Here is an 11,258-nt window from a genome sequence, read left to right on the forward strand (position 1 = left end):
TTTTTTTTTTTCCACCAGACACTATTGGTAATACTCTGCCACATCCAAACAGCCACAAGCTGACTGGCTAATAAATGTTATATTTTTGCATCTCTGGCAATGTCAGGTTTTACATGAACAGATGGCAGAGGGCTCAGGGCTGTGGGGCACAGCTTGCCTGCCAGAATGCAATGGAAACTTTCTCTGCAGGGAGTCGGCTCCGAACACAACAATGTATATTCTGAGCTGGCCATTTCAACGCAATTGCTTCTGATGATGTCCCATTTCAATTATTGATATAACAACTTAAGCAATTAGAGGAGGATGTCAGCGAAGGGTTTGTCTCAACACGCAGATACATGGTGCCAAACTGACTTGGTCCAAAACATGGGAGGCGACTGCAAACTGGCGTCTTCCCTGTTGTCTGGGATATATTGTTTATTTGGGAATAAGATCAAGTGGGATAGAAGTGTGCAAACTGGTGACAAAGGAGAAAGGGGAGGTGCTTCAGTAATCAACAGAGTATAGGTCGGTAAAGTGGACTGGTGTCACGGTCATATACGACTCAAGAAAAGCTGATTAGAAAGAAGTCGTTTTAAGGTGTAAGGGCCCGAGCACTGACAGGCACTGACACAGTGGGGCCCTATCGAAATTGTAAGGATTATTATTATTCAGGCAAATGAATAGCTAATGAGCATGGTATAAGAACAAGTTCATTATATCATCTCGTTGCTCCCATGTTTCCTTTTGTTCTACTCCCACGTTTACAGACATCTTTAAACTGTATCATATTACATATTTTTGTAATATATTACCCCCCCCCCCCCCCCCAAGCTATTGAAGCAAGGACTTGACCAACTTTGTTAAATTAACAGAACTTCAGTCAAGGATGTTCTTTGACAGCAAAAAAGCCCTCCAACCTGTACAAAGCATTCCTTTTACATTAGCAACCCTAGATCAAATCTTGGAGGCAGAACAGAATTTCTACTGAAGTTATGAATGCTCTTCCCATTTATAATATGGTTCAATTCTCTTCTTCAGGCATCTTGCCCCTTTTGTTCTGCTTCAGCATCCAGTCAACTGGAATGAGTTGAGGAAGAACCCATTTACCCCGGGGGGAATGGTACCAGCTGTGGCCTTCACCAGCATTTCTTCACCATTTTGACACGCGTGCAACAAGCAAAATTAGCTGGTCATGGAAATATCACAGGGCATAAAAACTATAAATAACTCCATGTCTACTTCAATTGATGTTCATGTTTCTTTGTGAAATTAGATTTCAGTAAACCAGTGAAAAATTCAAAAAACAGAACGAAACCAGTTTTGATGTCAAGGAAAAAGGCTGTTCGTTCGACATTATAGGTGTACAATTTAAAATGACACAAATATGTGCCCAGATTGCCTTACTTTCATCCAAACACACATGACACCCACACAATTGAAAAGATTTGCAGAGGCTCATAAATATCCATTTCTGGGCTAAAACAAATTATCAGAAGGAAAAAGAGATCCATGAGACAATTTCCATTTTTACACATTTATTGTTAATAACCAGTTTATTCGTTCTCCTCGCTCCTCAGCCTGGCGTTGGGGTTGGTGATCTTGATGGCCAGCTGAGCTGCTCTCTCCACAATAGTCTTCCTGTTCTTGGAGGAGACGTTGTGGGCGATCTCAGCGGCGTGAGTCCTACAAAGGGTTAAGAAATACAGTTTTAGTTATCGACCAATGTTACTGAATGTGATGAAGTAAAGGCGGTGATGTGCTGAGTCCATATTCTTAGAACAACCAAATGTAAATGCTGACTACTAATACAGTAGTGTCATAATTAATAAAGGATAATTTAATATAAATATCGTCCTTTTAGAAGCTTAACCACAGAACGATGGAGAATGTTCCTCAGCACATCCTTAGTGTTGTGGGTTTATGCTTTAAAAACACACTTTAAAAATTTCTACCATTAAGAGCCTGTTTGACTTTATCACTCGTTCAAATAATCATTTTACAAGTGGGCACTCAAAAAAAGCAGTCAATTTGTTTAATATTGATCCAACACTTGATCAGTTTGAAAGTTCAACTTGTCTCACATAATCACAGGCACTAAATCCAGGTCAGATTGGTTCATAAAACATTTTAGTACGCCAAATTTTTGTTTGCTCTGACTTTTCTAACTTTTAAAGATAAGATAATACTTCTCAAATCAAAAAGGCATTTTCATGGATTCATTTACTCAATAGTGACCAACTTCTAAAATTGTCAAACATCTACCTTGACAGAGAAACAGTCAAATATTTCCAATTATTTTACCTTTAAAGCTCGTTCTGTGAGTTTTTGCAAATTGTTTCCATAAAGACTTAAGATCTGGTTTGCATTGCACGGTCTACTGGCTCCGGTGGCCTTGTTCTGAACGCAAGGTATGCTGTATTACCTGCTCTGTTGAAATCTTTTAACATGCAGTTGCAAATGATCATTACTCCGAACAGCAGATCAATCTCTGCTCTGATGTTTGCTGGACTATGGTGATGGTCAAAACTTTGGAGGTCAGTCGGTCAAACTCAGGTCATTCAATCATCAATTGGGATCAAAATTGTAAAAGCTGTTTTATACTTTTTCCTTAAATTACCAGGATGAGGCAACTACTGTGATTTGAAATGTGATGCAAGTAGCAACTCGCCTCAACCTGTCTGCTATTGATTTATTGAAGCTCCTAATTTTACAAATACCCAAAGAATCTAGGTGTTTACCCAAGTGTTAGCAACATCAAAGACTACACCTGGGAACTCTGCTCTACAGGCAGATACATGCAGTACTGTAATTATCGCCCTTTAATTAAAGAGCCAAAGTTGAACTGTGGGACAGTTAAAAATAGAAAAAGTCAGTCCAAAAACTTGTCGCCATTCAGGATGACTTTACTCAGTTTGTCCATAGGGTTTCTAAACATGTCGTTCGTCTCATTAGCTTTGTTTTATTTAATCTGTTACTTTTGCTGCCACTTCAAAATATATAGTTTTTAGGTTGCGCAAGACGGCCTGTATTTGGAAAACTAAACAGTAACAACAGTACTATAATCAAAAAGATAGATAATGCCAATGTTAAGTAATTTCCTTAATACAATTGATAGTCAATAAATCAGTGCCAACTGGAAACTTAAAATCTGAACTGCATATTTTCTATAAAGACTAGTCAGCTTGACATGGACAGTTAATGCAATGACCAAGCATCTGAGTCGCAAATAAAAACAACCCTATGTTTAAAGCTGCTGCTTCATCTATTGACCAACAAATAGTTGCATATCATTGTTCCACAGGAATAGTTCAGCATGACACCACGTTAAATAGTTACACAAGAGGATAACTTTTGCCAGGGATATTACTTAAGAGGTATGATAACCTTAACAAAATGATGGGTCTAATTCATAACTATAGAAATAGTGGGTGTATTATGTTACCTTCAATATTAATACGATCAACAAAACTCTTCAACTCTATTAAAATGAAGCGAGAGCAAAAGTCTTTGCAGGCATCTCAAAACCTGCAGACAGAACCATCCATGTGCGAGTCTGATACCAATAACCCTGCTGTGTGCTCCACATGATGTTACTGGGTGTGCTCCCAACTACTTACTTGTTGCTCATCATCAGGACCTCGAGTTCCTTGATGTTGTGAATCAGGAACTTCTTGAAGCCACTTGGCAGCATGTACTTGGTCTTCTTGTTGCTACCATAACCGATGTTGGGCATCAACATCTGGCCCTTGAACCGCCTGCGGACCCTGTTGTCAATACCCCTGGGCTTACGCCAGTTTTTCTGTGGGAGATACGCGGAAAAAGAACAGATTAATTCCCTGTGTATCAATCCTAGAAAGTTAACGCAATAATCAATCTGCCTCGCACCTTGTGTGAGATATATATATATTTTAAAAACTTACCGCAATCTTGACATATCTATCAGACTGATGGCGAATGAACTTCTTGGTTCGCTTTTTGACGATCTTAGGCTTCGTGAGGGGCCTGAGGGCTGGCATGGTGACTGGGGAGGGGAAACAGTCAGAATCAAGTTAAGATGTTACGTCAACTTCAGAGTTGTGCCTTTCACACAACGTGCTTTGCTGGAAGTGACTGATTAGCTGTTTACTAGCAAACATATCAATTGAGATGAGCCATGGCGCCTATTGCAGGTTATTAACTGTCAAGTTAAATGGACTTAAACTCACTGAGTGTCTGACCAGCAGCAATAAACCAACGTGTTGAGTTAGCATGGAGGTAAACGTGATTACCAGCGTTAGCTAGCTATTGGCTATCGTGTTCATCTAGCTCTTTAGCCGTGCTGCTCTACTTCCAGCAGCCACAGCTCCAGCAGTTTGTTTCCGACTGGTTCATTTGAAATAATTCACATGGATCCCATGTCTGAAACCGGTAGTTATTTATTCCTCAAAGCTCACGTGTCAGCGTCCACTGACTGCGATAGCACCATTTCACTGTGATAGCATTAGCAGCCGCTTTAGCAGCAGCGGTGCCTCACAGGTCAAAATCATGGAACTAAACTAGCAGCCCGGTCGATATAACGCGACATGTGTGTGAATAACGTGTTTGATGCACGAGCCACAGCAGGATGATCAACTAAACACCCAAATCGCTCGGATTATCATAGATTGCGTGAACTCACCAGCCGATGCGAATCCGAAAAGGACCTCTGCAACGGCGGAAGGGAAGAAAAAGGACTTCCGCGAGTGCTGCAAAGCCTTATGGGTAGCGTAGTTCTCCTTCCTTTGGAGCGCGTTAGCCCAGGTTATGTGGACTTTATTTATTTTTTATTTTTTCTACAGCGTCTGTGCTCGAGTGGAATTTATATATGTTTGCCTTAAAAGCGTGTGAAGTGAAACAACAGGAAACTTTTAATGTGTGTCAAAAGTGACGTCAGGTATAAAAAAAAAGCTGCGCATAAACATCTGGAAGCCCAACTCTCGCATTTGTTTACTGCGGTTCGTGCGCACTTCCTGCACATATGAAGGGGAATCGAGGATAGGTGTAGAGGGGGCTTTCTGTCGGAGGGATCGGATTGACCTCGAATACCTGTTAACTCTAACACAGGGGAAGTTTTATTCACTTTTTCGAGCTGTCAGAGAAGAGGAGTCAGCTGACTGGAAGCCACAGGAAGTCAGGGTGTGTTGTGATTAAAAAGGTACTTGGTGTTTTATTTGTTGTCACATGACGGTGGCTGCGCGCACCTATGACTTGTGTATTTGTCTCATGACTTGTTGTGTTGCAGCGCTTACAGATGGAGTATCAGACCCTTGCCAAGTGAGTGTCTTCACTTTTTTCACAGCAGACTTGTTTAGGCAGTTCTCTGGTGAGTCCGAGGACCCCGGAGTTAACTTTCGTTTCCCCGTTACTTTTTTCCAGCCAGCAAAACCGAAACTACGGAGTAGCCAACCCCGGTTATGTCCCGGCAACATCAGGACCCGGTAAGACATGGAAGGTCGATATGTCATTTACCACTGAGTTTAAAACAAATTGCTGATTTTGAACTGTTTAAAAAAAAAAAACACACACACACGCATAAGTGTGATAATTACACACTTCCGTACGGCGCACACCTTAGAGTGACGTCACGGTGGATGTCCAGGTTATTTGAGTTCTGAAGCCGCGCGAGCTTCGCGAGCCGCGACTTTTACCGCACGACTTGAAGTTTTACCAGATCTAGGTTGAGTTAGCGAGTGTTTAGTTTCACACCGTTACTGTACGACCTCCGAGAATGTACACGAACACAGAGGGGCAGGGTAAGTCTCTTTCTCTCCTTCCGTCTTATCGTTATATGTCTACGGAGCCTCATATTTCAGATGGATTCCCCGAGAAAGGCAAAGTGGAGTCAAGCTGTGGTTTTGGTTGATCGTCTGTGTCATAATGCAATAAAGCTTTACGGGAATCTAACTTTTACGAACGTCTAGGTTTGTGGAAACGACTGAACCTGTTCTTCTGGTTTCTTGCAGCAATGTTCGCCCCACCCGCAGCAGCGGGAGCAGCCGCAGCAGCCACCGCGGAGGGACCCAGCGCTCCACCGGCCAGCATGTTCGACAGCATGCCGGGCTATGAGGGAACAGTGTCGGGAGGAGGTACAGTCAGCCGCACCTCTGACATCCTCAGTGACACAGAGGAGGTCACACCTATGTGCTCGAACATAATTTGGAATAGGGTTTTTCATTTAGTGAATCCAAATCAATTTCACTCAGATTATTAGGAAATCTAAATGAGCTTTTAAGCAGATAATTGGTAAATCTAAATCAAATTCACCCATAAAGTTGGTAAATAAACATTCATTTCATACGGAAGCCCTGAACGGACTTGGAATCTTACATTATATTTCCTCTGTTGTCCAGTGAGTTAATTTGAGTTGTTATCTCGTGATAACAAGATAATTAACTCGTTATCTCGAGATAACAAACCTTTTTTTCCTCAAGATAACGGGATAATTAATTTGAGATCACAATCTAGTATTGTTGTCAATCACAACTGATGGATGACTTGACAACTCATGTATATGGGTAAGCCTATTTCTGTATTTGCTTTGTGCTTTATAAATGCTTTATCCTGAATTAGTAGCCTGGATGCCAGACGAACTTAGCCCCGCCCACAACATTTTAGGTCGGGCTAGAATTGTGAGTCTGACAACGTCAGGCTACTGAATTAGATTTGTTTGTAAGAAAAAGAAAAAATGAATGCAGGTGTTTGGGTAACTGAAAGAATAAAATGATGTGGTTATCAAGCTCTTGCTCATCTGACATTGCTACACTGAATGGGAAAGTTCCTGTAATGATAGGCTTTATGTAGACTTATGTTGAGATGACAAGGTTTTAACCAGTTATCACGATAACAACTCAAATTTAAGTCCCATGTCTGTTTAGGGCTTCCGCAATTTCTTACAGATTGTTGGTAAATCGGAATATTTTGATTTGCATATAATAATTTGCAGCTAATCTAAATCACTTTTACCCTGAAATTTAGAAAATCTACATAAATTTATCCCAGATAAATAATATATTTAAATAACTTTTTCTCAGATAATTGGTTCTTGGTTCGCCTAACTTCATCAGATGAGCTTGTTGATTGACTGGTCACTTTATTAGTTACACCTGTTATTGTGCACAAGATTTATGAGCTCTACCAGAAAAGTAAGGAGGCTTTTATCGTAAAGTTTTTACCAAAGTGCAGTAAGAACTCAAATCCATATGTAATGTGATCACTCTTTGACTCTAAAACACAAGTTCTCCTGATGTTGCACAGTTTTCACTTGTCACGCAGGTTGTTCCTGGTCAACATCTTGGTGAACATTACCACGGTTCTGTTGATTGAGTCTGTCTCTGTGTTTTCTGTCCCTTCATTTGACCCCAGCAATCCAGATACAACAGCTCTGTCACATGATATGCCTTTACAACGCCTATAATGGCCTGTTTTTCATTTCAACCCCCTGACAGTGTTTTTTTTTTACTGGAGTCATATTCAGTGGTGGTGTTTTACTGGATAACAAGGATGTGTTGTAATATAGTATTCCCTGAGTGTTTGTTTATAGGGTATGTAAACATTTACCATTAGAAACACCTCTAACAGAGAAACACCTCTAACACCTTTATGATCACTTCAATAATAATCATAAAGGTAAATGAATACCTCCCTGAACAGTATTGTCACAGTAAAGTTAGAATTAAGGCCAAACTGTTGTTTTAGATCTAAATTTGGACCAGGTAAAGTTGTCACTAAGTATATACTGAATGCAAAATAAATGATTGCTCTGATTAATGATAAATGAAACACTACTAAAACTTTCAAAATGTGCTGTAGGTGGATTTCTGCCCCCTCCAATGCCTGCTTCCCCAGTACCTGCGCCTGAGCCTGGACCTGAACAACCAAACTGGAAGTAAGTCTCATACTATTCCCTCTCTTTCAATATTACCTGAATATTTGAGAAAATTCCGCATGATAATGAAAGTCAAGCTCTGGGCGCTGGGTTGAATCACCTCCTTTTAAAAACTGAGACTTGAGGACTTTCTGTACGTCATTCTTTTACTCCTCACAGTATCCCGTCGATAACTGAAGACACTGCTCGTGAGGCATTCATCCTGTTTGCCTCCAGCAAGTGCTGCTACAGTGCATCACCGGCCAAGAATGGTGTGATCACCAACATGGACGCATTCAATACATACAGGGTGGGACAACGTCTGTTCATGTGTGGTTGGGAACTATTGAATTGTATGACAGTTATGGATAATAAGCAAAGAAATTAAAGTAGATTGTTTAATCATGTGTGTTTTCTACACTCCGGCTTTGTTATAGTATCGTCTGGAAACCTTTACTGAAACCAGGTCTACTGAGTGGAGTCACGAGCCATATAAAGGTACTGTCACCTTGAGAATCTTCTGCTCTGGATCTGTAACTAACCATCCTTTTTTATTTTACATTAATATGTTGATTTTATTTTTCTGATGATAACATGTTAGACAATAATGAAAAATGCTCAGCAGCATTTCCTTGAGCTAACGATAACATTTTCAATTTGTGTGTGTTGCCAGACCAAGAGTCCTGAGCAAAAGGATTTGGACAGATAGAAGTGTCCAAATCCTGACAATAGAGATGCTGGAACAAGCAAATGTTGTGGTTTAAAATACTGATAATCATCAAGTACTTGATGATTATCAAGTACCTAATAATCATCAAGTACTTGATGATATTCAGTAAATTATTTCAATACTCTTTCTGATGTCCATCAGACATTTAGTTTGACTCCTCAGTGGCGATCTGATTTATTTAGGGCAGCCAGTGGATGCCTACGCCCAACCACCTCCAGGGCCTTGGGATGTTCCGGCTAAAACCCCCAGTTATTTTCTGGATGACAAACAGGTCATCAAGGTTCCCTACACTTCATCTACGAAGGTAAATAATAACTGGAGTGTCTGGAGAAGAAAAACACCCTGTCCTTGTGTTTAGAGATTCTCTTTCCTGATAAGAAACATTTCATCTACAGGCCTGCCACGCTTGTGTGGGAATGGGGCGAAAACCTTGCAAAGAATGTGCCGGTGCTGGTAATGTAAGTCACTCCACCAACCAACCACAGCAAAGGTCACTACAATACCTGTTATTGGACAATCACATGATCATGTGATTCATTTTCTTGCTCCTGTCAGAAAGTTTGTTGGGTGTGCAATGGGTCTGGTTTCCGGAGCGGAGAAGACCGATGCCACCACTGCAACGGAAGAGGAAGGGACAAGTAAGAATCACCCACAGATTTCGGAACATTACATTGTGCTTCCTCTACAACATACAGGTAGTTATTAACAATTGTTCTGTTACAGCTGCAGCCACTGTGGGGGGCAAGGAGCAAAGATATGTGAAGTGTGTCAAGGAAAACAACAGCTTCTGGTCTACATCAAGCTCACTGTGAAATGGTGTGGTTTCCTTCTTATGGTTTATCTGTGAAGAATATGAGATAATAAAGCAATGAGTGGGTTTTCCTTATGATCCTGAGCTCATCAACATTTATGATTATTTGATACTGTTAATCCATGTTTAAAAGTTCTAAAATTCAACTGGATAATTTCTTTTTTATTCTGTTTATATGCATTCAGGATCAACAACTGTGACAACTATGTTGTTGAACAGTTGAGCGGACTGCAGGTGAACAACCTCAGCACAGTGTCTGGGAAGGAGATGTTCAGAGACACTCAGTATATGGTAAAATATTGTTTCCTACTTTTACAGGAGGCACAAGATAAAGGTGGGGGAGTGTAAAACACATAGTACAAACACATTACCTAGATTTTGGTGAGGAAATTGTCCTGGTGTCCTCAGTTCACCTGCATCTATACATCTGCTCAAACAGGCTCACACGCTTTCCACACAGAATGTGTTTCAGTCATTATCTAATCAATAAAGCAATTTTCACAGCTCACATAACTTGTTACACTGGTGCTTTTCAAGGGTAATTGCTTCAAGTCTATTTCCTTCAGTTTGATTGTGTGTTGTGCTCTCGACACCATGAGGTAATGGGTGGTCCACTGAAAGCACTGTTGCTGAACACGTCCTGTGTGTGACACTGATGGAGGAAGGAAGTTGCTGCTGCATATCTGCTGCTTTTACTTTGCAGCCTGTGTACTGTTGCTGGTGTTGGGTCTAATACTCACTCTGTGCATTCCTCACAATAAATGCTCAAATGTTTGTCATCTGGAATGATCTTTCAACCATATTAATTGGGATTTAAACTTGAATAATGATTCAGCACTTATATTTTTCTGATCCCCCGGTGCAGGTATACCCAGTGATGGGCTTCCCAGACCCTGCAGTGGTGAATGCTTCGCAGCGCCTTGTCCATGAACACCAGGGCAAGTTCTCCGCGACATCACGTATTCTACAACAGGTATTTACAATATCTTCGCGTGATGCCAAACATTTAGTTTGGATTGGACAAATCTTCTGATCAACTTACTTCTGCGTGTGTAACATGCTCATATCTGCTTTTCTCGTCCTGCAGCGTCATACCATCGAGCTGATCCCCGTCACCAAGGTGACCTACATGTGGAAAGCAAATTCAAACATCTACTTTGTTTACGGGAACGAGTTTAAAGTTAGTGCAGACAACTATCCTGCCACCTGCTGCTGTAGTGTAATGTGATGTGACTGCAGTGGCTGTGTATGAAGGCGCTCACTTTCCAAGCAAACAGACGTCTAAATATGTTACTCACTGGTTAATTCCATGGATTAATGGAGCATTCCCTGACATGTGAGCAGTCACAACTTTGTTTAAGTTTGTCATAGATATTGATGAGCTACAATTAGGTAGCAGAACTCGTGTAGCTATTTGTGTAAGTAATCTATACTGAAACTCAATTTGCCTTTGACTTATCATGACAACATCTAATGTCAAGAATTCATGTTTGTTATGTGCCATTTGTATTTGCGTCACAGATAATCGTGTTTACTGATCTAAACCACATCCCCTTGATACCTGACACTTTTGTACTTTTATATGATATCAGTGATTTATAATCAGTAAAAGCAGATATTTCATACATTATATTATTTGCTTGATATTTAAATATCACCAAATTTGCATTTAACCAAATCCGTTTGCTGTCTTTTCAACATTAATTATTTTTATATTAATTAAATGTTAAGGATCTTACAATACAATAAAACAAAACAAAATGTAACTTCTATGCAATGATTCATAATTTTTCAATAAACGTGCTTTGACAATTGTTTTGCTCCTGAGTCGTTGCGTCATAAAACGTCGACCG

At 40.4% G+C, this 11,258-nt stretch overlaps 2 protein-coding genes across 3 annotated transcripts; one reads left to right on the forward strand and one right to left on the reverse strand.

Annotated features, from left to right (window-relative positions):
• Positions 1 to 1,500: 1,500 nt before the first annotated feature.
• rpl32 (ribosomal protein L32) lies at positions 1,501 to 4,700 on the reverse strand. Its single transcript, XM_053425457.1, has 4 exons — positions 4,640 to 4,700; positions 3,903 to 4,003; positions 3,600 to 3,781; positions 1,501 to 1,665 (listed from the first exon to the last, which is right to left on the reverse strand). The coding sequence occupies exons 2-4, from the start codon at positions 3,996 to 3,998 to the stop codon at positions 1,536 to 1,538; spliced, it is 408 nt and encodes a 135-aa protein (XP_053281432.1). The 5' UTR covers positions 3,999 to 4,003; positions 4,640 to 4,700; the 3' UTR covers positions 1,501 to 1,535.
• Positions 4,701 to 4,794: 94 nt separating this feature from the next.
• Positions 4,795 to 11,219, forward strand: ssuh2rs1 (ssu-2 homolog, related sequence 1). 2 transcript variants are annotated; one of them, XM_053425455.1, is made up of 14 exons: positions 4,795 to 5,155; positions 5,243 to 5,274; positions 5,377 to 5,438; positions 5,964 to 6,086; positions 7,810 to 7,885; positions 8,045 to 8,174; positions 8,302 to 8,362; positions 8,777 to 8,898; positions 8,990 to 9,052; positions 9,150 to 9,232; positions 9,318 to 9,410; positions 9,591 to 9,696; positions 10,271 to 10,378; positions 10,493 to 11,219. In XM_053425455.1, the coding sequence occupies exons 2-14, from the start codon at positions 5,252 to 5,254 to the stop codon at positions 10,631 to 10,633; spliced, it is 1,191 nt and encodes a 396-aa protein (XP_053281430.1). In that variant the 5' UTR covers positions 4,795 to 5,155; positions 5,243 to 5,251; the 3' UTR covers positions 10,634 to 11,219. The 2 variants fall into 2 exon arrangements, with proteins under 2 accessions (XP_053281430.1, XP_053281431.1); XM_053425456.1 differs by lacking the exons at positions 4,795 to 5,155; positions 5,243 to 5,274; positions 5,377 to 5,438 and adding an exon at positions 5,573 to 5,753.
• Positions 11,220 to 11,258: the final 39 nt, after the last annotated feature.

Source organism: Pleuronectes platessa, chromosome 6 (assembly GCF_947347685.1).
Source record: "Pleuronectes platessa chromosome 6, fPlePla1.1, whole genome shotgun sequence".
NCBI lineage: Eukaryota > Metazoa > Chordata > Actinopteri > Pleuronectiformes > Pleuronectidae > Pleuronectes > Pleuronectes platessa.